At 45.1% G+C, this 25596-nt stretch overlaps 1 protein-coding gene across 1 annotated transcript in view; it reads right to left on the minus strand.

Moving 5' to 3' along the window:
• Window positions 1-165: 165 nt before the first annotated feature.
• Window positions 166-25596, minus strand: part of LOC141121580 (uncharacterized) — a 49055-nt gene continuing 23624 nt past the window's right edge. Inside the window, exons 10-18 of the mRNA XM_073611214.1 lie at window positions 13347-13431; window positions 10471-10585; window positions 10215-10349; window positions 10005-10128; window positions 8638-8735; window positions 8333-8548; window positions 8051-8254; window positions 7820-7961; window positions 166-4499 (exon numbers count right to left, since the gene is read on the minus strand). Coding sequence (XP_073467315.1) covers window positions 3307-4499; window positions 7820-7961; window positions 8051-8254; window positions 8333-8548; window positions 8638-8735; window positions 10005-10128; window positions 10215-10349; window positions 10471-10585; window positions 13347-13431 — 2312 coding nt within the window. The 3' untranslated portion in view covers window positions 166-3306. The remainder of the gene's footprint in view (window positions 4500-7819; window positions 7962-8050; window positions 8255-8332; window positions 8549-8637; window positions 8736-10004; window positions 10129-10214; window positions 10350-10470; window positions 10586-13346; window positions 13432-25596) is intronic.

The following is a 25596-nucleotide window of genomic DNA, read 5'->3' on the forward strand; positions in this document are numbered from 1 at the left end:
CTGCACTCTGAATGATGGGCTGTATATTGTGTTGCCTATGAGCCATTTTTGGATACAGAAGTCTGTAGTCATTGCACCTGCACACACAATAAATATATTTGTTCAATAGATGTTTTATTATATTTTTAATTTTAGCAAGATTTCAGTCATAAAATCAGGAAAAAGTAAAGGAAGAAATCCGATTGGTCAGGAAAATGACTTGTCTGGAATGTGGAGGCAGAGTCATTATTAATTTGTGTACAATACAATACACAACGTGTTACATTATTATAACAATGTATTGTAGAAAAGATCACACCATAGAAAATGGGGGAAAGTAGAAAAGAAACCCGGATACTAAGGTGACATTTGTGTACGAGGAACACCTTAACCATTACCACCATTGTATTCTCCAGGAACTCTGCCATCAGAAAATATATATTTGGGGGTTTTAACTAATCCTCAGGCCCAAAATGTGCTTTTTAGCATGTGTGCAAAAAAGTGCAAACATGTCTCTGGCAGTGAAAAAGTTAGTGTCAGCTAGATGGAACCACACTCCTGTTGGTCACACTCCTAACATTAGAGCTCCCCCTAGCTGCAGCCTGGTAATAACATTGCTGGGAGGTCTATTCATTTATCTGTTACATACTTCCCCATCTTTAAATAAACATTGCTTGACATTTAGGGGTCTATTCATAAAAAAAATGTGCACAGTAATTCACTCTGTGGACGTGCATGTACCGTGACGGGGCAGGGCTGGGAGACAAGCCTGTGGTGTCCTCCGTTGTTCCGTGAAAGCCGGCTCTCATAGGCTGCACAAGTGTGCTGGAAGTTTGTCCAGCAGAAGTTTGCACCAGAGGGCTCTGTGCAAAGAAGGGAATGGGGGGGTGACTCGAGGGGTGCTGGTGCCTGCCCTGAGCAGAGCCGATCGGTGCCTGGCAGTGTGCTCCCTGCTTGTTAGGACATGCGGGCGTGGTGACACGCGGGTGCGGGCCTGCACCCCCGACGCCATTATCTGTACTTGTGAGACACGTTACGTACACTCACGGGTATGTCCGTACTCGCGAGTGTACGCAAAGTGAGTGTCCGTAAAGCGGGGTGTGCCTGTACCCCATTTTGGCCACAGATGGAGCCAATGGTCAAAAGGAAATGACTGGAATTAAAAACGACCAACATTTGTCACAGCTGGGCAAATGCTGCTCACATCGGTTTAATTATTTTTGTTTTTAACGAAAAAAAAATTTGTTGAATGTCACAAGCATGTAAATCTAGTGGCCATAACGGGGTATTTTTCCTGAAATACCGCCATCAGGAAAAATAGAGCAATAATATATTTTGGCCGCAGATGGAGCCAATGGTCAAAAAGGAAATCACTGTATGAAATTAAAAATGACCAACATTTGTTATGGCTGAGTGAATTCTGATCATATTCGTTTAACTTTTATTTTTTTTGGAAAATTAGACCTCTAGGTTTTTTGTGATTGTTTACGCCACAACTGTCAGGAAAGTTCTGCAAATGGAGTTCCGAGGTGCATATAGATACCCAGACCTGCGGGTGCTCGTATAGCTGTGCGCAGGTGTGTGCATATGTGCGTGCATGCACATGCCCAGGCTCGCGCACCTGCTGCTAATGCTAGTGCCAAATGTAAATTGAGCAACTGCACCGGTCAGTTGCTGTCTGATATATAGCATTTCCTGTGTATCCTGTGCTTGACTTCTGTGATTGACGTGGCTTCTCTGGACTACGCTTGAAACTACCTGCTCTGACCTCGGCTTGTCTCTGGACCCTGCCTTACCTTCCGTTCAGTCACCTGTTCTGCTGATTCTGACCTCAGGCTGTGCCCTGACCATTTTCCTGTCTGTGCCTGATCTGACCCGGTTTGCTTAACCTCACATCCTCTCCGTACAAGGTCTCCAGACAAGCACACTACTTACCCGGTCTCTGCTCTGCACCAGTGGCCAGTCACCAGCCAACCAAACATCTGCCAGTCTTGGGCCTGCTGCACCTGTTGCCATCTGCTGTCCTGGTCTACCTATCTGCGCAGTCTGCTGGACACCTTACGGGCACTTGTACCTCACCGCGCTCTTGCGGCCACCATCTCTCTACCAGTGGTCCCTAAGCTGAAGCTGTAGGAGAAGCCTTTCCTCTTAACGTCAGACTCTACAACCAGGTACGTGTCAGGTTGCTGAAAAAAAATGAGCAAGTTCTGAAAAAGGACTCAGAAGAATAAAAGATGTGCAAGTGCTGAAGAAAAGACCTGGCATGGTTACCAATACTTTACATGGCCATGCTCGTTTGCGCAGAAAGGCGCACTGTTCACACACGCACACATTCACGCACACCTACTGCCAGAACTGGCACCAAGCGTCCTATATAAGGTCAGTGGCTGCACTTAGACTTTGCTGGGTGATCTTCAGCTACCAGTACTCCTTGCTCCTGTGCTTCTTGGATTACCCATGGTTGCGACGCGGTTTGCCTCTGGACTTCTCTGCTGCCTGATCCCTGGTTTTGACCCTAGCTTGCTCTAAGGACTCTGTTTCTCTTGCTCTACCATGTATGACCCTGGCTTGCTCCTAACTACCCTTCTGCATACTCCCTGGCCCGCCTTCCTGTGTATGACCTCGGCTCTCATCCTGACTTCGCCTCTTCAGTTCTGTCCTACCAGCCTTCTCCTGCCTATTCCTCGGGTGCCACCTTCACCTTGCCTGTGGTCGCTGCCCTGGTTCAGCTACAAACCTGAGGCTAAGGAGGCCCTGCCATCTGCCCCGATAGACCCGCTGACAGATATCCAGTTCCTCTGCGGTGCAAACCGCTTCCAGTGGGTCTACCTAAATGGCACCCATGCTTCTTTGAGTCTAACACTCCCTGTTCCCACCTTCAAGGGTGCTTGGCACTTAGCCACAAGGGAAGCCCTCTCGTCAAATCGGCCTCAGACCAGGTATGTGACAACGACATTTACTCAGCCAATTGAAGGTAGTGACTCCGTTTTTATTTTTTTACTGCTATCAATGGCCAACATTGTAGAAGACTTCATCCCATCCATGTACTAAAATAGATTATAACTAGACATGAGCAGATTGGTTACCCTAAACCAGGACTCCGCCCACATCCATGTCTTTGGTGATCTCTGATCTCCTTATCAACTGTTTCTTACATGATGAAGATCAGCCATGGAGTATATCTGAGGTGTATATCAGGGTGTGCTTCTTCCCCACATGAGAGCTGTGATGTCCAGCAATATTCATATAGAAGACATTTCCCGCACTCAAGGCACTAATACACCTCGAGGGTTGTGTGGTATCCTCGATTTACAGGAAGACAGGACTTCAATGAAAAACATTTCCCGCACTCAGAACTAAAAAAGTAGCTTGTCCCCCATTTGCGATCTCTGACGTCTGTAAGATTGAAATTCCCTGAATAACATTTCCCACGCTCAGGACAGGAATATGGCTTTCACCGGTGTGCGACCTCTGATGTGAGACAAGCTCTGAGTTTTGTTCAAAACGTTTTCCACACTCAGTACAGGGATACGGCTTCTCCCCCGTGTGCAAACTCTGATGCCTGTAAAGGTCGAACTTCTGTGAAAAACATTTCCCGCACTTAGAACAGGAATACGGCTTCTTCTCAATGTGAGATCTCTGATGTCTGCAAAAACAGAACTTATCTGAAAAACATTTCCCGCACTCAGAACAGGCATACGGCTTTTCCCCAGTGTGAGTCCTCTGATGTGTGACAAGATCTGATTTTTGCACAAAACATTTCCCGCACTCCGAACAGGAATGGGGCTTCTCCCCTGTGTGCAATCTCTGATGTCTGTAAAGACTGTATGTAGCTGAAAAACATTTCCCACAATAAGAACAGCAATACGGCTTTTCACCCGTGTGAGACCGCTGATGTGTGACAAGATCTGATTTTTGTATAAAACATTTCCCGCACTCAGGACAGGGATACGGCTTCTCACCTGTGTGCAATCTCTGATGTTTGTAAAAATAGGACTTGCCTGAAAAACATTTTCCGCACTCAGGACAAGAATACGGCTTTTCCCCTATGTGAGACCTCTCGTGTCTGTAAAGATTGGTCTTCTGTGAAAAACATTTCCCACACTCAGGACAGGAATATGGTTTCTCCCCCGTGTGAGACCTTTCATGTGTAACAAGCTTTGATTTATCTGTAAAATATTTCCCGCACTCAAGACAGGAAAATTGCTTCTCCTCCGCTTGCAATCTCTGATGTCTGTAAAGATGGGACTTCTGTGAAAAACATTTCCCGCACTCAGGACACGAATAAGGCTTCTCACTTCTCACTTCTGTTGGAAGGACGGCACCGTCCCTCACAGTCTGAGGTTCCTCAGGATAAGAGGAATATGATGGTCCATCTACACTGTGTGGTGCCGGATGGACATTTGAGGTAGTCGGGTTTTCTCCTGGACTATACTGTGTGATGTCCTCATCTTCTACTTTACAGTCTGGAGACAAAGTGAGACAATCATCTGAGGTTTTCCTCATCTCCCGTTCATGTACTAAAATAGAGATAAAAATATTATTACTAGACATGAGCAGATTGGTTCCCCTAAACCAGGACTCCGCCCACATCAGGCAGCTTTGTCTCTGAGGATCTTACAATCCCCCCTCAAGGTAACTAGTAAATGGGTCCTCTGATCTCCTACCATTTCTTTATTCATGGACCTTAGTCAGAGAGTGAGGAAACAATGAGAACTGTCTTTTATAGGAGTGACAGTGATGAGGGGATTATAGGACGAGTGTCCCCACCCCCTCTATCACTCATTGCCATCTTCCCAACACAAGAAGTCCTGCACTTCCTTATTTAGTCCATAATTTAGTCATGAATAACAGCGGGGCTGAGCCCCACCAGAGGTCAGAGAGTGAGGATGGGGGGAGAACAACCAAGATGAAGACTGGACTGATCCTGAAGACCACCATCATTGGGTTACTGACTCCTCCCTCATTATCACCTTCTGCTTAATAATAATGTAGAATAGACTCCCTCAAGAGCTGGTTCTGGACAGCTCAGTTGATTGTTTTAAAATAGGCCTGGATTCTTTCCTAAATGTACAGAATATAACTAGATACTAACATTTATAGGTCAACTGTGGGTATAACATCATGTATACAGGATTGTATGATTTTTTTTCCCTTCTATTGGTTGAACTAGATGGACTCATGTATTTTTTCAACCAGACGAACTATGTACACTATATTACCAAAAGTATTGGGACGCCTGCCTTTACACGCACTTGAACTTTAATGGCTTTCCAGTCTTAGTCCATAGGGTTCAATACTGAGTTGGCCCACCCTTTGCAGCTATAACAGCTTAAACTCTTCTGGGAAGGCTGTCCACAAGGTTTGGGAGTATGTTTGACCATTCTTCCACAAGCGCATTTGTAAGGTCAGACACTGATGTTGGACGAGAAGGCCTGACTTGCAGTCTCCATTCTAATTCATCCCAAAGGTGTTCTATTGGGTTGAGGTCAGGACTCTGTGCAGGCCAGTCAAGTTCCTCCACCCCAAAAATCGCTCATCCAAAGTCTGTGCTCCAATCAAATCATCAAATATAAAATGTCCAGCTGATAGGAAATGGGGGTAATAAAAGAGAATACATACTATATTTACATATAGCAGTGGATAGAAGGCAGAGAGCAAAAGTCAGGACTATGTAAATGTAGAACCCAAAGTCCGAGAACAGCCCGTAGCTTTGTTTTTGTTATTTATTAGGGGGGGGGGTTAATAACTTGGAGAGGGATGGGAGGTTATGGGATGCCCACTTGACTTCAGCAAACTTCAGGGACATCTTCCTATATACAGGTACATACAGTCTCCCTCACTTTCCTCCTGCACACGCTTGCCTGCTCCAGCTGAATCATGCCGATGTATCTGACAGGCTCCCAGTCAAATTAGTGATGGCCCTTTACAGGCAGGAACTCGTAGCCCCTTTTTGTGTAGCACAATTGCAATAAAACAGCTTCCTCTGTGGCCACTGATCCCAGCACCACCTCTTCAGGCACTGCCACCCCACCTGGCTGCAGCTGTCCCTTTCACTAGCCCACCAGGCTAACACTTCATACCAGTCCCCCCAACTGACTCTTCACCAGCTCACCTGGGTGACTCTCACAAGATCTCTCAGAGAAGGATGACGACCTAAGCCCACCACTTTCTTCAGGGAGAACTGGCTACACGTGGCAGTCTCCCCCCTTGTTCGTCCCCAGCAGTGTTGACTACTCATTCTGTTCTCTCTTGCTCCCATGCCTCCAGGAAAGATTCCTCCTGTGTGTTGTAGCAGGATCCTTCCAGCACCTGAGCCCCGACCCAAGGCAGGACATCCGTCCAGACTAGGGGGCACCCCTGAGAGCCACTGACAGCCTCCTCAACACTGAATCTCCATCTTTAACCCCACTGCCCCTGCTGGCAAAGCCCATGTCTATTTATAGAGTGGTCTCAGCCACCTGCCCGCCTACCTCTGAGGATTGGCTAAGGCTCCATAAATATTCAAGGCAGCTCCTCCTTACCTCCTCCCACTAATTCCAGAAGATTCTCCAACTTTCTAGACCAGGGGGAGGCAACAGAGAGCTGCCAGGATGAGTCACCCAGCCCTAAACTCCACTGAACCCTGACCCAGATTCCATAGCTCAGGCTTAGCCATGAACTAAACTAAAATGTGCCTACTCTACTTTTAGCACATACTAGAGGGTGCTACATAATGTACAACATATTGTATAAGATACAACAATTAAGACTATATAGTATCAGGAGTATGTAATATACAACAGAGTTTGTAGTGCAGGGGTCAGGAGTATGTAACATACAGCTTATTGTACAAGACACTATAGTTAGGACTATATCGTTTTTAGAGTATGCAATGTACATGTATTGACCTGCCCTAAGCTGGATACATTTAGTTTTGGCTCTGCTGTACTCAGCGGAGCAACAATCTATTTTCTATGTCTGGTCAGGTCTCCCTAAGCCTGGTGGTTAATTGCACCTGCCTGCCTCTGAAAGAAACTTAAAGAAATAGAGTAGAAGTGCCAGCCACTGGATTAAGAATACTTACCTGGACTTAGCCAATCCCTGGGAGGGGGATCCCAGAAGGTGGCTGGGGTGAAGGTAAATGTTTGAGAGGGCTGTTCAGAGCTCTCCCAGTCTTGGGACCTCTGTCCTGGGAGGCAGACTGTGTTACTTAAGAGCTGTTACAAATACAGCATTGCAGATGGACTGGCTGTCACCTCCAACTCCAGCAATACTTAAGGCTGCAATTGAGGGACTATGCTTGAGAATCTATCCTTCTCAACCTGCTTGTGTTTTAGAGTATCCTGCACTCTCATTGCTCTCACCTATTCAACTACCGCAATAAAATTTCAAAAAGACACCCGACATGCTGTATATCCCACCACCCGGCGCAGCCAGCAAATAACACAGCAAGTAAACCTGGGAAAATTGTTCTGTCAGAGATCTTACTAGACCCAGGCATAAAGAAGAATACCCAATGCACATGCCCCAGGTGCCTAGGTTGAGCATTTTTTAAACGAGTTTAAATAAAATCCACATTTTCTTAGGTGATTAGGTGGAGTAACACCTAAGGTGAAAATCTACATTTTGCTGCTCGCTGAACCCCAGAATCTCCATAAATCCAGTCTAGATACATAAATTGTGTCTGCAGCACAGAGAAGGAAGATTATCCAGGAGAAATACAGGAATACAGGACGGGGAACACAGCTCAGGAAAGTGACCAGGGTATTACAGGCTGATATCGTCCAGTCCCCACCCTACTCTGGACCAATCAGTGAGCAGTATGGGTGGAGGAATGTATTTAGTGTTGATGACCCACCTGTGCTGATCTCTGTAGGAGTGTCCTCCTCTATAAATGTCCCCATTATTCCATCCTCCTCCATAGACTGCTGATCATCGCTCACATACGTCTCTTCTTCTTCTGCTTTAACCTCAACTTTAGAATCTCTCAGGTTTCCACTCTGAATATATAATAAAAATGACATCAATTGTAACAATGCAGATAATGTACAGATCCTAATGCTACTATCAGTGTTTGTTCCTCATCTACCTGATGATGGTGAGGGATGGTGTGACCTTCATGTGTGGAATCCCGGGGATACAGAGGACAGGGACATCTCTCTGGTAGGTTCATGATAATATCCATGTAGAGATCCTTGTGTCCTTCGGAATGTTCCTCCATCACTCCATACTCCCCATTCTCCTCTTTATACTCTTCTTTAACAACAATATTACCATCACTGAGGTTTTCACTCTGAATATACAATATACATTTATTATAACAAACATGCTGTATATAAATCATAACTACCAATAATTGTCAATCATCTACCTGATGATGGTGAGGGATGGTGTGATTTTCCTGTGTGGAATCCCAGGAATACAGAGGACGGGGACTTCTCTCTGGTGGATTTCTGTTGCTCGATGGCTCCACCATGGTGTCCTGGTACAGATCATTGTGTCCTTTGTGTGACTCTGAGTTCTCCATCACCCCACCCTCATCATCCTCCTCTTTAACCTCAACTTTAGAATCTTTCAGGTTTGCACTCTGAATATATAATAAAAATAACATCAATTGTAACAATGCAGATAATGTACAGATACTAATGACACGAGTAGTGATCGTTCCTCATCTACCTGATGATGGTGAGGGATGGTGTGACCTTCATGCGTGGAATCCCGGGAATACAGAAGATGGCGGCATCTCTCTGGTGGGTTCCAATTACTGGATCCATCTGTAAGAAATACACACACTGACTGAATACATTGTTTCTATGTGTTTTTAGTGGTACCCCAGTAGGGGCTGCTGGAAATATGCCCTGGGTTCTTTTTCCCATTAAATGCCCTGCAGCCAGGCACAGGATCACTGTCACTCTTTGGCTCAATGACAAGACCAGGGTTGTTCTTTTTGGCGTTTTTATTTTTAGGGTAACTTAGATAGGGTTGGGGAATTGAGTGAGATACTCCAAAAAAGAGCTATGTACAAGATGAGGACAGCAAACTTCCGTGGACTTGGCTTTGAAGCCACCTTTCTTTAAGAAATCAGAGCAGAGTCCCTTCACAAAGAATCAGATAGACTGATCTCTTCCGGACACTGGCCGATGCCCCTTGACACAAATACACAGTTGACTCTCTAGCACCAAAGCGGTGGCAGCAGCCCAAAAGTCTCTAAGATCTCTCATATCAGTCTGTACTGACAAATATCCTTGGAAAGTTGGTTGCCTCCTTCCAACATCCATGCAACATCTTTATCCTCTGATACCAGATGTCAGCTTTCTGTAACTTTAGCAATGCAGGCCCTCAGGCAGCCCAGCTGAGGCCTCACAAACAGCAACCACATGGCAGGGTTTCCTAAGAGGGCAACCAGCCCCCCTCTCTTGAAGGAAAAGACCTGGATGCTCTGTGTATCAGAGTGTTTATACAGACTCCCAGCAGCCTTCAGGGCCACCCTGCCTGAGATTGGCCAAGGCTGTATAAATATTCATGGTGCCTGTTTGCTTTGCTCCACACTTATGTTCCAGAGAGAGCCACAGTTCTCTGAATAAAAAAGAGAGGGCAAACAAACCAGCAGCAAGTGAAACACTGAACAGACCTAACTAATCACACAGCTCCACTGATTACAGTGAGCACAACTAAATTTGCCTGACAACAATAACAGCAGCTTCACTGGATACAGTGAGCCAGAACTAAATTTACCTAATCCTAACCCCTATCTAAGAGGGTGCTATATACTGTATTTATCAGATGATGGGGGATCTAGTTGAACCCTCCATACTGCTCTTTTCTTTACATAGTTGGTAAGGTTGAATAAAGACACCAGTCCATCCTGTGTGGATGTTTGTGTGCATTATGTCTCTAAAGTAGTAGAATTATAGCTTTATCTCTGGAGTAAATTATCCTTTTCAACGCATGCTAATTTTCTACTGGCCTTGCTTGCTACAGCTTGGCATTGCATGCTATTACTGAGCCTGTCATCTACTAGGACCCACAGAGTCTCCTCTTACCCGGAGATGTGAGGGGCGGCTGATTCTCCATCATGACGTCCTTGTAGAGATCCTTGTGTCCTTCTAAATACTCCCACTCCTCCATGGAGAAATAGACAGTGACATCCTGACACCTTATAGGAACCTGACACACACAATGATACAGTCACCATCCAGACACATCCCTTGTCTGTTACTGGATAATGTCCCAGAATTCCCAGCACCGCTCACCTCTCCTGTCAGCAGCTCCATCATCTTCTTGGTGACTTCTAGAATCTTCTTATTGCTGTTTATCTCAGGTGTCAGGGAGTGAGGTGGAGGCACTGTGATGGTCATATGATCTCCAAATTTCACTGGAGGAAAACTCTATTCAAGAAAAAAAAACAATATGTCACATTCCCAGAATCCTCCTCACCCTCCAGCCAGGTCTGTGTTTTATTAATAGAGAAAAGATTGATGTTGTACAACCTCACAAAATCCTTCTCACCTCTCCGGTCAGCAGGTAGATGATCTCCAGGGTGAGGTTTAGTATCTTCTCAGTCATGTGACTTCGGTCCTCCTCCATCCTCATTGGTTTGGTCATGTGATCTATTGGAGTATCTCTGTAGACGGATAGCGGAGAATTACCTGAAGGGTATGGATTGTACATTGTTAGGATGGGGGTGTAAGGGGTTAATAGTTCGGCTGCCCCCAGTAGTTATTTGCACATGTGTAGGAAGCAGTTTCCCTCTAGCGTTTGTATTTTTAAAAGCTTTTGCTTGCAGAGTTACTAAATTAATAATACACGCTAAGATTGAAACCACACTAGGAGATAGGCAACTCATATATACAAAAATATGGCAACTGTGGATCTACCACTTCCTCCTGCCTAATTGTGGCAGATCATTACTTGATCCATGATCACTATATCATTTCTAATCAATACCATCACCATCCAACAAAGCTTAATGCTAGGTGACCCCAGGACTGCTTACATTCCCCCCCCCCTTTACTCTTCTATTCTTTTCTTACCTACTTTCTTCACTCAAAGTTGTTAAAATTGTGTGGTATTCAACCTACCCTACTAGACCATACTCGGTAATACACCAGACCGGGTCTTAGTAGCGTTGCTGTCAGAGCTGGCCGCTCAGCTGTCGGCTAATTGCCAGCTCCTATCTCTCCACAGTTACCCAGCTGTTGATGATATCCTGCTCGCCAGTCCTGCCTACTTAAGCCGTTCAGCCCAGTGGATCTCTGCCTTCGCCTTGGTTAACATCACAGAATTTCCTGCGTTCCTGTTCAAGACTTGTTTTGCTGACATTCCTTCTGGCTCCAGATCCTGCCTACTGTTCCACTACATTGATCCCTGATTTCTGGCCTGGCTGACTTTTCGTTTCGGTTACTGAACTTTGGCTATGTTTTGACTACGTTTGTTCTTTTTACTTTCATTAATAAACAAGTGTGATTTAACTGTACTTCTGTCTCGGCCTGATTTCATGGTTTCTGACAGTTGCTACCCTGTTTCCCTGAAAATAAGACCTAGCGCGATTGTCGGTGATGGCTAATATAAGCCCTACCCCCCAAATAAGCCCTAGTTAAAGTCCTTGTAGGTCTTATTTTCAGGGTAGGGCTTATTTTCAGGGAAACAGGGTAGGGCTTATTTGGGGGGTAGGGCTAATATTGCAGCCATCACCGACAATCACGCTAGGTCTTATTTTCGGGAAACAGGATAAGTTAAACATATGTCCACCTAAACTGAGGAACAGGGTTGTCAACCTCCTCTCTACATTGTTGGACGATCTTACACCTCCTTTTATATTGAGGATTATTGTTATGGTTGGGGCTTATGAAGGGACACCCAGAAATGAGAGCAGACCACACCACATTGGTGGTTGAAGGTAGATTTTATGCTATTTATGGTAAAGTTTAAAACAAGAACATGACTGATTAGTGGAATGGCGCTGTCTAAGATAAATTACGTACAGGCAGAGAGGCACAAGCTGACAACAAGGGACTTCTGAGGGAAAACAATGATGGAAGGCTTGCAGGTTGCTGGGTGTATGAAGAGATCTTTCAAAGTGAGAGGATTCCAGAACTGCCCCCAATAACTGTTGTGTAACATCTCGCTGGCGAAAGGAGGTAGTTTATGGATCCCTCACTGAGGGTGCTGACCTTTAAAGTGGTTATAAAGTCAGAAGTTTTTTTTTTATCTTAATGGATGCATTAAGATAAAAAACCTTCTATGTGCAGCAGCTTCCCCAGCACCCCCAAATACTTACCCGAGCCCCATCTCTCCCCAGTGATGTCCACAGGTTCCTCGGCTGTCCAGAACTCTCCTCCTGATTGGCTGAGATACAGCAGTGGCACCATTGGCTAACTGACTTTGACAACAGCGGAAGCCAATCAGGAGTGAGAGGGGTGGGGTCAAACCGGGGCTCCATCTCTGAATGGACACAGGGTGTGGTGACTCGGCTCGGGTGCCCCCATAGCAAGCTGCTTGCTGTGGGGGCACTCAACAAGAGGGAGGGGCCAGGAGCACTGAAGAGGAACCCGAGAAGTGAAGGATCTGGGGTGCTCTGTGCAAATCCATTTCACACAGCAGGTAAGTATAACATGTTTGTTATCTTTAGAGGAACAAAAACAAGACTTTACAATCACTTTAAGAGAAACCTGCACGGTCCCTCCTTGTCTGGTTCCTTTCTCTGCCATTTCACCTATTCTCTTCCTGACAAGCGGGTTTCTGTCCCTTTCCTACTCCCACACTATGTGTGCATCTATGATAAATGACTCTTCTTGGCTCCCAAAAGGAAAAGCTAGCTTTCCAGAGATGGCTGTCTGAAGCCCATGACAGGGAACAATTTAGTCTTCAGTAGGCTTCTGCCAATCTGATCATGTGACGTAGTTGCCCTTTCAGGTGGTGGACAAGATTATAGCACTGTACCTGCCTACAGGGTTATATACCTACCCCCATAATTGGCTGGTCTCACAACCCCTCTTACAGTGAAGGGCGGGGTTCTACACTTCCCTTTTACTATTGGCTGCTGGCCAGAAAAAAGGCTGAGCAGTGCATTATAAATCAGCACCAAAATAGACTAAAATACAGATCCTGGAAATTGGTGTTCAAATTCAGTAGAAGCCGAATCTGAACCTCATCCTTCGTTACAAGAAACTGGTAAAATGGTGACATCTCCAAAATGAAGAAAATGTTCCGGCCCCGTAAGTGGGGAAATGTTCTGCCCCTGAAGGGGTTAATCTAGGTTTCCACACTATATATGTGTGTATTATCATCTGCTGGAGATAAAAGACATCACAGTGACTATGGAGGAAGAGGACGGACATGACGGGGGGGTTACTGGGTGTAAATAGAAAATAAGATCTTATTACCTCCTCTGCTGCCTCTTCCAGCAATGTCTCCTCTCTCTTACCTCTGTCTCAACCTCTGCCTCAACCGGGAACTTCCTATTTATACCTGACATCACTTCCTGTCTGTATCTGACCTCACTTCCTGTCTCAGTATTCGTGAGATTACCACCTTGTGGAGCTCAAAGGAACTGCAGCCCCAAGAAATGTGTCTTTCAGGTTCCAGGACACAGAGTAGCAGTGAGGTGATGACTGCTGGAACTCTCTCTGGTTTGCATCACCAGGCACTGCAATTATACCAGACTGTTGGGAGCCGTAATCTCCTTTCTGGCAGTGAAAATATAACTCCCACATCAGCAGAGAAGCAGCGGGAGTGTGTAATCATGTAAGTACCACCACTATAAAGGACTACAGTGTAGCACTCAAAATGATAGTGAAGTAAATAGCATATAAACGTGACTTAACCAGTGTGATGAACAATCATAAAATCCAAAGTTCACTGTTGTGAACTGAAGAAAAAATGTAAAAATTTATAATAAAGTTCAACAAAAAGTGTCCATCAAATACACAATGGTGAATCCTCAATCAAAAATGTAAGTTGTGTAGACAACATAAAACTGCAGTGAGGCTGTAGATTATGAAAAGATCCTCTGTCATAAAGATATAGAGGGGTACTCTCACTGAATATGGTGGACCCACTTACCAGCGGTAGTGGGTCAATGGAACTTGTGTGGGCCGAATGCCTCACAGTTTAGGTTAGCAGGGGAGAAATCACTTCAGACAGGATACAACCACTCTTCAGTGGTGATGGTCCAGGCAATGTTCCTCAATCCTTGTAGTTCTCCAATATATGGAAAAAGCCTCCACTCAGTGGGAGAGCCCTCAGGAGGACGGAGTATAAACAGAGGTCAATTGAACTGAGGCAAGAGTAGGGAAAAAAAAGGGAAAGCTCTGTATGGTGCAGGTCAAAAACCACAAAGGTTTATTTAAAATTACAGTACATCATATAGAAATGAGTACATAAAAACTGGTGATCACGAGTATAAAAATCGAAGAGCAATATGGGGAGCAAGCATAGCAAGTCCGATGCGTTTCGTCCCAACGGACTTCACTGACCACCAGTGCTGGGATGGGGTTAGACTTTGTTCTCACTGACCCCAATGGTGGGGCTTATTTTATCCCACGGACACCAATGACAGGGCTTATTTTATCTCCCTGACAGCACTGATGGGTTTTATTTTGCCTTTCACTGATATCAACAATGAAACGTATTTTGTCCTTACGTTCATTGATGGACACAGCCTCTCTTCTTAATCTTGACCAGCAGGGTTTTATAGCGCCACCTACAGGAGTAGGACACTAGACAGAAAAGAACTCGGCACCTCCTATGCGCAGTCCTCACTGGTATCAAACCTCCTCCTTGCTATAGGCTAGCCAGTTAGTCACAAAGCAGTGTTAAAAGTAAAATGTCCATAGAGGGGTGGGTTCATGTTATGCACGCTAGAGATAAGGTTCAGGTCTACAATCTATTGGCATCAGTGGAAGATGAATCTTGAAAATGAATTGTCTCCCTTTTCAAGGGTGATTGGCAAGAGGTTGGGAACATGTACCAATGCAAAATAAATAAATAAAATAGGGTTTCATATAAAACAGCGCTATTATTAAGGCTTAAAAGGAAAAGTATGGAAAAAGCTGTTTTGGCCATACTTCTCCTGTGGGTTGCAGGAGCGCCCTTAGTTCTGCACTCTTGTGACCCAGATTCAGTTGACAGCGTGCTAAAGTCCACTGTCAGCTAATATCACAGAGCTGGTCCAGGCTCTGCCGGGATCCCTACAATAATGTTGTAATCTGCCCAGATGCCTGACCAGCAGCTGGCTCAGCCTCTCAGCACGTCGCCGAGAGCCTGAAACACGCCCCTCATCAGCTGGAGCACTGAAGAGGGGCAGGGCAGAGAGCGGTGACTGACAGTTACCACTCTCTGATCAGTGAAGACCGAGAACTGAGTGATCAGCGGTCTTTGATTGTTTAGTTCTTCAGCTTAGAGTCAGCAGGGTACAGCTGCTGCTCGGATCCGTGCCACAGCCATCTAGATGAGTATGTAGGTAGGTTGAAGTGTGTATAGTTTAGTGAGTCAGCAGCCAGCTCAGGCTGGGGCAAGGGTTATATGTTTTTAGTTCAGTTCCTGGGCTTTTGGTCCTAGCCAGCCCACCTGTGCTATAAAAAGGGGGACTACTGAGGTCAAAAGGGGCAGGTTCCGATGGGTCCAGTGAGTTACAGAAATCACCTGTGAGTGCAATTGTTGGTGCTATTGAAGAAACCGGGGTTTTCAGAAGACATCCAAGCCACAGACAATGCCTTTATGGACTCTAACCTCATGGCGGCATGCCTGGACCACTACATTATTCTAGTCAGGATTAGGTAAAGGACATTGTTCATATTGAATGGTTTATTCTGCAGCTTTCCAGTAAAGTTACATTAACCGTTCTGAGCCTGGTCTGAAGTTATTTAAAAGGAATGCATGTTGGTTTTGGCATATCAAAAGAACTTGGGTCTGTATATGCACTTTCAGGGTATGAAGTAACATACAAGAGGAATGTAGTTGCTAAGAATAACCAAGTAAAGGAACAAGCTACAAGCAACCAGTCGTTAGGTGTGGTACCTGGTAAGGTGAAAGGTCCTCCTGTAGCGAGGAGGTCGATGTCTGGCTCCCTCCCTAGCAGTCGGTATCCAATAGCAAATGGATCTGAACTCGCATTACGAAAATTTAAGTCCTGGTCACGAGGTACAGGAATGGCGGCATTAATGGGCATGCATGAGCTCCATGCTATGTGCCTAACACGACCCAGTTCTGTTACTGGGAGGGAAGTAACAGATACGCTGGACTGGTGGAATGGGTGCAGCCTCAGCACGTCCCTCCTAATGCAACATACAAGATACAGGGTGTAGTGACATGGGACAAGTCACTTTTTAGAGGAGCTCTGTATTAGTATTGCACACAGTGAAGGCTCATCTCTAAGTCAGAGCAGTGCCTTAATGTTTGATTCTTCACATGACCGCATTCTCCCCTGCCTGGTCCCAGGCATTGATGAGCGTGCTGCAGGGAATCAAAAACAGTCACATCCCTGTTGACAGTACAGAGCTCTTTCCTGTCTTTCTCCTCGCTGATCAGCAGGTGCCAGCGGTGAATCATTGGCCGGCACCTGCTGATTGGCTTGTGTTGTGACTAATCACAGCACAGCCTGCGTGCCCCCTACCTGGAAGTGCTGGATCACGTTCTAGGTATGTGATCTAACACAGGAGAGCAGGTCTACCGCCGTACTCGTTTGTGAGGTGGTCAGCAAGCAGTTAATGGATCAGTAGCAAATATCCCATCTGTAGGCAGTAGGGGTGAGCTTTATGTTCGGGCCGAACATGAGTTTGACTTGAACATTGGCTGTTCGCCAAGTCGCCGAACATCGAACAATTTGGGGTGTTCGTGGCAAATTCGAAAGCCGCAGAACACCCTTTAAAAGTCTATGGGAGAAATCAAAAGTGCTAATTTTAAAGGTTTATATGCAAGTTATTGTCATAAAAAGTGTTTGGGGACCTGGGTCCTGCCCCGGGAGACATGTATCAATGCAAAAAAAAGTTTTAAAACGGCCGTTTTTACGGGAGCAGTGATTTTAATAAAGCTTAAAGTGAAACAATAAAAGTGAAATATTCCTTTAAATTTCGTACCTGGGGGGGTGTCTATAGTATGCCTGTAAAGTGGCTCTTTTTTCCCGTGTTTAGAATAGTCTGACAGCAAAATGACATTTCTAAAGGGAAAAAAGCCATGAAGTAATAGCGGTGTCGGCTATAGTAAATTGTCTATGGGAGAAATCAAAAGTGCTAATTTTAAGGGTTAATATGCAAGTTATTGTCATAAAAAGTGTTTGGGGACCTGGGTCCTGCCCCAGGGGACATGTATCAATGCAAAAAAAAAGTTTTAAAAATGTCAGTTTTTTCGGGAGCAGTGATTTTAATAATGCTTAAAGTGAAACAATAAAAGTGTAATATTCCTTTAAATTTTGTACCTGGGGGGTGTCTATAGTATGCCTGTAAAGGGGCGCATGTTTCCCGTATTTAGAACCGTCTGACAGCAAAATGCCATTTGTAAAGGAAAAAGTAATTTAAAACTACTTGCGGCTATTAATGAATTGCCGGTCCGACAATACACATAAAAGTTCATTGATAAAAACGGCATGGGATTTCCCCACAGGGGAACCCCGAAACAAAATTTAAAAAAAAATGCGTGGGGGTCCCCCTGAAATTCTATACCAGGCCCTTCAGGTCTGGTATGGATATTAAGGGGAACCTCGCACCAAAATTTTAAAAAAAATGGTGTGGGGGCCCCCCTTAATTTTATACCAGACCCTTCAGGTCTGGTATGGATATTAAGGGGAACCCCGTGCCAAAACTAAAAAAAAAAAATGGCGTGAGGTCCCCCCAAAAATCCATACCAGACCCTTATCTGAGCCGCAGGAAAAGAGGGGAGGACAAGAAAGCGCCCCCGCTCCTGAACCGTACCAGGCCACATGCCCTCAACATTGGGAGGGTGCTTTGGGGTAGCCCCCCAAAGCACCTTGTCCCCATGTTGATATGGAGAAGGGCCTCATCCCCACAACCCTTGCCTGGTGGTTGTGGGGGTCTGCGGGCGGGGGGCTTATCGGAATCTGGAAGCCCCCTTTAACAAGGTGACCCCCAGATCCCGCCCCCCCCCTGTGTGAATTGGTAATGGGGTACAGTGTACCCCTACCATTTCACAAAAAAAGTGTCAAAAAGGTTAAAAAAACACAAGAGACAAGTCCTTTATTAATTTCTTCTTCTTTCACCTTCTTTCTTCTGATCTTCGGTGTTCTTCTTCCTCCATCATCTTCTTCTCCATCTTGTTCTTCCTCTGCTCTTCTTGTCCCACATCTTCCTCCTGCTTCTTCTCCGCTCCGTCCGCACGATCCGCCTCAGTGGGAGTCTTCCGCCGTGCGATGCTTCGGTTCTTCTGACACTTGTTTTATAACGGAGGGTAGGGCCACCCGATGACCCCGCCCTCCTCTGACGCATGGGGAAAGCCACGGGGAATTCCCCATTAAGTCCCTGTGCGTCAGAGGAGGGCGGGGTCATTACTTTTTTTTACCCTTTAGAAATATCATTTTGCTCCCGAAAAAAACGGCCGTTTTTTAAAACTTTTGCTTTGCAGTGATACATGTCCCCTGGGGCAGGACCCGGGTCCCCAAACACTTTTTATGACAATAACTTGCATATTAACCCTTAAAATTAGCACTTTTGATTTCTCCCATAGACAATTCACTATAGCCGACACCGCTATTACTTCATGACTTTTTTTCCCTTTTAGAAATGTCATTTTGCTCTTGGACTGTTCTAAACACAGGAAAAAAGCGCCACTTTACAGGCATACTATAGACACCCCCCCCAGGTACAAAATTTAAAGGAATATTTCACTTTTGTTGTTTCACTTTAAGCATTATTAAAATCACTGCTCCCGAAAAAACTGACGTTTTTAAAACTTTTTTTTGCATTGATCCATGTCCCCTGGGGCAGGACCCGGGTCCCCAAACACTTTTTATGACAATAACTTGCATATAAGCCTTTAAAATGAGCACTTTTGATTATTCATGTTCGTGTCCCATAAACTTTAACGGTGTTCGAACAAATTTTTTGCCTGTTCGCATGTTCCGGATGCGAACTGAACCGGGGGGGTGTTTGGTTCACCCCTAGTAGGCAGCAGCTCTATGTCCCTTTGGTAGAGGATAGCACAATCCCAGTTATATGTAGGAGCTCTGTGTCCCCTTAGTAGAACATACCAGCCCACCTGGCTGTGTTGAAAAATGTCCCAGAGCAAGGAAATTAGGATAGCTGTGACACTGTCCCATCAAAGCATTCTAAAGATTGCATCCGACAGCCTTCTCCTTTATTGGCCCTGGGGGGTGATCAGGTAGAGGTATTCACACTGTCCCATGAGTCATGCTGCTTGCATAGACTACTGTTCTGATCTCCTGCTGGGCAGATCTTTGCTTGCTGGGCAGGGTGGCTCCTGGATGAGATGATAGGTAAGCAAAGATTATTTTGCAGCTTCTCTTTCACTCTCCTTAGCTCCAGCCTGGAGGCAGAGCCCCTCCCAGGCCCTTACGACTCCAGCCTCAACACTCCATCTTCCATCCGACAACAACCCTTGTTGGCCAGGCTCTTCTATATTTGTGAGCCCATCCAACCATCTTGCCAGGCCTCCTGCCCGGGCATTGGTCAGATTCTCACAAATATGAAGATCACTGCCCCTTCACCTCCGCGCACTGGCTTCTAGAACTTTCTGGTAGTTTATGGAACCAGGGGTAGGCACCAGAAGCCTGACCTACATCTGAACTCAGAAATTACCCAGACTCACTTAAAGTATATATAAACCCTCACATATACCCAGTGAAGTGAACAGCCTCAGATGATAGAGATGAAACAAATCTCTCTACATACGTTTTACATGTACAGTATATCTGCTGGCTTCGGGCTGTCTACATCCTTTAGAAATCGTGTTAGGAATTTTTCTTCCCGTTTCAGCAGTGGGAGGGGAGTCTGGATCTACACTGTGTGCAAGCTGATTGGAAGAAAGGCACCCCCCCCCCTTCACACAAAGACATTTGCAGAGCTGTACTGTGAATAGACAAGCCCTCTACGTTTCTGTCTAAGTTCCCCCCGACACAAATTTCCAGCTGCTTTTATCTCATGTGTCAGAGCTTGTTAGAAGTGATCATGCTGATAACAGAGGACTGGAGCAGCAGAAAGACATAGGGCTTTGGAGAGAGATAAGTAAACACTACAGCTATATGTGCCTAGGTCAGATTTCATGAATGAAGTTTACATACACTTTAAGCTACAGCTAATTTTCCTGTCAACTTTGTAACTTGAGGGTGCTACCTCTATAAATGTTAAGAGTCTCCAAGTTTGGAGCACATATACAATAGATAAAAGGGCAGGTATGCCTGGTGGGAGCCCACCTGTTCTTAAAAAGGTATAGGAATGCACTGGACACCCAGCTAAATTACAATGGCAGCGAAGGTATCCAGTGTGTCCCCTCACCATTTACCAACAGTACAAAAAAAAATGGCAACCACCCAAACCTATAACTAGCCTTTGCAGCATAGAGCACATGGAAGGGGATGCACTGGATATCACTACCATTATGCTTTTGATGGGTTTCCAGTGCATCCCTATACATTTAACCTCTTGCCTTCCGCGCTATAGCCGAATGACGGCCACAGCGCGGACCTGAATTTCCGGGATGCCATCATATGACGGCCTCCCCTGCAGGGCGCACGCTGTGATCACCGAGTCACTGAGACTCGGGTGATCACAGATCAGAGTAAGGGGCCGATCTCGGCCCCTTACCACGTGATCATCTGTCAGCCAATGAACGCTGATCACATGATCTAAACAAAAGCTCGGTAATCTTTTTTTTTTTCTCCTCACGCCAACAGCGTTTAAGTGCCCAGTAAGCAAGTGGTTAAGTAGGTGCTGCAAAGGATAGTTCGGGTAGTTGAGGACTGGAACCCCACAGCAAGCTTCACCTAGGTACAGTATAGTTGCAGAAGCCTCTGGTAAAGCATTCCAGGCAGCTGAGAGCAATGCCACCCTACCTGATTAGCTGTATTGGTGAAGCTATATGGACAATGTCCACCAACGTGACTGACTTGGGGTACTTGTATGGTTTAATCAACCCTTCTTCAAAGCCTTCAGATGGCCCATGGGATCCCAGAGTTGGGACATCTGCTGCCTTGAGGAACTGGAAGTTTCAAGCGTTGCACCATTTACCAGACCCCAGTTGCAGAGCAACAAGCCAGCTACCAGACTCCAGTGATGGCATATCCTGTAGGTTGACAGACTTTGCCCAAAAAGATAAAAAGTGATGTGTCTTCAGACACCAATGATGGGAAACCTCCTTTTTGGACTTCTAAAGCACAAGGGTCCCTCATATGAACTTTGATGATCAAGTCTAGGTGGCCCAGAGGCCACTCCCTAAGGGGGGGGGATCTGTCAGGACCTGGATCACCTGCTGGTGGCATGGGATTAGCCATAGATGAAGTGTGTAATTTTGGTGTCTGCCAGTATGTCAGAGCATGGAGGAGGAGGGAGCAGCACAGTCTTAAAATGTATGCTGTCCCCAGGAGGAGGAAGAGGAGCAGGTGAAAAACCTGCTAATGTCCACAGGGCTGTAAGATATGCTGCTCACCCCTGCCAATTGTACTGCCTTTTGGGTGTCATTGCAGCTGTGGAGCCCAGTTTCAGCTTGATAAGAGCTTTGTGAAAGCAGGAACTGTGGGGCTATTAATATTCCTGGCTATGCACTCTTTCGGAGAGACAGGGTAAAAAGGAAAGGTGGTGGGGTCTGTCTCTATGTGAGAAGTGATCTCAAAGCAAGTGTGAAAGAGGACCTGATTGATGGAGAGTGTGATGAGTCTGAAGCATTATGGGTGGAACTGCATATAGATGGGCGTAGTTCAAAGTTAATCATTGGAGTTTGTTATAGACCACCCAGTGTTAACGAGGAGGTGGAGACTCAGCTCCTTGCACAGATGGAAAGGGCTGCAAGGGCTGGGACAGTGATAATAATGGGAGATTTTAACTACCCAGAAATTGACTGGAGTAATGGCACTGCTGGGACAGTTAAAGGGCAAAAATTTATAAACCTAGTACAGGACAATTTTATGGTCCAGTTTATTGAGGCCCCAACTAGGAATGAAGCTCTGTTGGACCTGGTAATCTCAAACCATGCAGAGCTTATTACTAATGTGCAGATAAAGGAACACCTGGGTAGCAGTGACCATAACATGATTTCATTTGATGTTAGCTGTAAACAAGAAATACATAAGGGAAAGATAAAAACACTTAACTTCAAGAGAGCAAATTTTCCAAGGATGAGGGCTGCTCTCGAGGACTTAGACTGGGAGGGAATATTGGCAGCGATAAACACAGAACAGAAATGGGAATTCTTCAAAAAGACTGTTTGGGACCTCACTGCAAAGTATATTCCTATGGGCAATAAGTTTAAAAGGCTAAAAAGAAAACCTATGTGGCTCACGGTCAAAGTTAGAAAAGCTATAAACAATAAGAAAAGAGCTTTTAAAAAAATATAAAAATGAAGGAACACTAGAGTTGTTTAAATGCTACAAAGAATTTAACAGAATATGTAAAAAGGAAATCAAGGGTGCAAAAATTCAAAATGAACGACAGATCGCAAAAAATAGTAGGACAAACCCCAAAAAATTCTTCAAATATATTAATAGTAAAAAGGTCATGTCTGAGCATGTAGGCCCTTTACAAAATAATCTAGAGTGGGTGACTGGGGACAAGGAGAAGGCTAATTTATTAAATACTTTCTTCAGCTCTGTGTATACAAAAGAGCATGGGGAAGCTCATGTCCATAATGGGGGTGGTATTGACACAGCCCCCAATGATCCACAATGGCTCAAAAGGGATATGGTCCAGAAATATTTAGACAGAATAAAAGTGGATAAAGCACCTGGACCTGATGGCATCCACCCACGGATCCTAAAAGAATTGAGCTCTGTAATTTCAAAGCCATTGTATCTAATTTTTAGGGACTCATTAATGACAGGAATGGTACCACTGGATTGGCGCAGGGCGAACGTGGTGCCTATATTTAAAAAGGGATCAAAGTCTTTACCAAGTAACTATAGACCTGTTAGTTTAACTTCTATAGTCGGGAAGATACTGGAGAGTTTAATAAAAGACCACATAGACGAGTTCTTGCTGGAAAAAAACATTTTAAGCAACAGACAGCATGGATTCATGAAAGACAGAAGTTGTCAGACAAACCTGATTTCTTTTTATGAAGAGGTAAGTAAAACCTTGGACAGAGGGGTGGCTGTGGACATAGTTTACTTGGATTTTGCAAAAGCGTTCGATACAGTTCCGCACACACGGCTCATGTGTAAGCTAAAGTCTACAGGGTTGGAAAGATCAGTTTGTAAATGGATAGAAAACTGGCTAAAAGACAGAATTCAGAGAGTAGTGGTTAATGATTCTTACTCTGAATGGTCTAAGGTTATCAGTGGTGTACCCCAAGGTTCAGTGCTGGGACCCTTACTCTTTAATATCTTTATAAATGATATTGGGTCTGGGATCAAAAGTAACATTTCTGTCTTTGCAGATGACACCAAGCTATGCAGTGGAATAACGTCCTTACAGGATGTCTCCAATTTACAAGCCGACCTCAATGCACTGTCTAATTGGGCGACTATGTGGCAGATGAGGTTTAATGTTGAGAAATGTAAAGTTATGCACTTGGGGGCTAAGAATATGCATGCATCATACATTCTAGGGGGAGTACAACTGGGGGAATCCGTAGTGGAGAAGGATCTGGGGGTTTTGGTAGATCATAAGCTCAATAATAGCATGCAATGCCAAGCTGCGGTTTCCAAAGCGAGCAAAGTTCTTTCTTGTATTAAGAGAGGTATGGACTCCAGAGAGAGAGATATCATTTTGCCCCTGTTCAAATCATTAGTAAGACCTCATCTGGAATATGCCGTTCAGTTTTGGGCACCAGTTCTCAAAAAGGATATCGGGGAACTGGAGAAAGTGCAGAGAAGGGCAACCAAACTGATAAGAGGCATGGGGGAGCTCAGCTATGAGGAAAGATTAGAGGAACTGAATTTGTTCACTCTTGAGAAGAGGAGAATAAGGGGGGATATGATCAACATGTTTAAATATATAAGGGGTCCATATAGTGAACTTGGTGTTGAGTTATTCACTTTACGGTCAACACAGAGGACAAGGGGGCACTCTTTACGACTGGAGGAAAAGAGATTTCATCTCCAAATACGGAAAGGTTTCTTCACAGTAAGAGCTGTGAAAATGTGGAATAGACTCCCTCCAGAGGTGGTTCTGGCCAGCTCAGTAGATTGCTTTAAGAAAGGCCTGGATACTTTCCTAAATGTACATAATATAACTGGGTACTGACATTTATAGGTAAAGTTGATCCAGGGAAAATCCGATTGCCTCTCTGGGATCAGGAAGGAATTTTTTCCCCTGCTGTCGCTAATTGGAGCATGCTCTGCTGGGGTTTTTTGCCTTCCTCTGGATCAACTGTGGGTATAGTATTGGGTATATTGTTTTTTTGTTTTTTTTTTGTTTTTTTATGGTTGGACTGGATGGACTTGTGTCTTTTTTCAACCTGACTAACTATGTAACTATGTAACAAGTATCTCACTGCTTAATGCAAAAACAACAACAAAAGTCCAGCGCTCTGGATGTCAGAGAAGCAAATGCAACAATCAGAAGTATATGGCTGAATAATTTAATAAAAGTTTAATAACAAAAGATAGACCATCCGTGTGAACAGCCAAAAAGCTACAGTCAGAAGTATATGGCTGAATAATAGATTATAAAGGCAGGCAGTCCATGTAAACAGCCCTGTGGGTACACAGTACTTTAAAAGGTAATAACAAACATGTGGTTGGATGACTGACTGTCCTTCTAGCAACGAGAGCCAAACCTGGAGTCTCACCCAAACTACATGTTCCCAAGATGTAGCAGGAAGGAGGGGAAGGAAAGAACCCGGGTGCGAGGAGCACTGATGGCCCGCTGGAACCTTCTCTGGATGTGGGATGTAATCCCCGAAGCGTGACTCACGAGCTCCAGAGTAGGACTCCACGTGTGCAGCGGTGGAGGAAGCGGCCGCTCGCTTCGGAGAAGGAAAAACGAAGCTCAGTCTCTCAGTGGGCGGTAACGTCAGACCAGCTGATGGGCCGTAGCAAGGAGGGAAGGGCTCGGCAACATCGAGGAGAGCCGCTGTAGTGTCGGCTGGAAACACACAGCACTGCTCGCACGCAGATCCGTGTCCCCTCAGGGATAAATTGCCTGTAACAGGATGGTTCCACTTCTGGGATAACCGCAGCTGTGCGGTATATGGCATGTAGGTGGAAGTTGGAAAACAGCCGGCTAAAAGATAAAAATTGCCGCCAATGCTTGATCAATGTGGGAGTCCCAGGGATGGATGGTCAGCGGGACATATGGCTCAGTCAGACCACTGAAAACTGGGGTTGCCTTGACGACGCGTTTCACACTACAGCGCTTTTTCATAGTCAAGGATGAAGGCAACTGGCAGGGTTTAAATAAAAAAATAAGATTGTTTAAGGGGAGGAGAAAACAAAAAAAATGGGGCGGGAACAATTAACTCACTAAAAAGTGGGAAAAGTTAAGACTCCAATGTTAACCTCTTGTTGCTCGG

Source organism: Aquarana catesbeiana, unplaced genomic scaffold (assembly GCF_042186555.1).
Source record: "Aquarana catesbeiana isolate 2022-GZ unplaced genomic scaffold, ASM4218655v1 unanchor225, whole genome shotgun sequence".
NCBI lineage: Eukaryota > Metazoa > Chordata > Amphibia > Anura > Ranidae > Aquarana > Aquarana catesbeiana.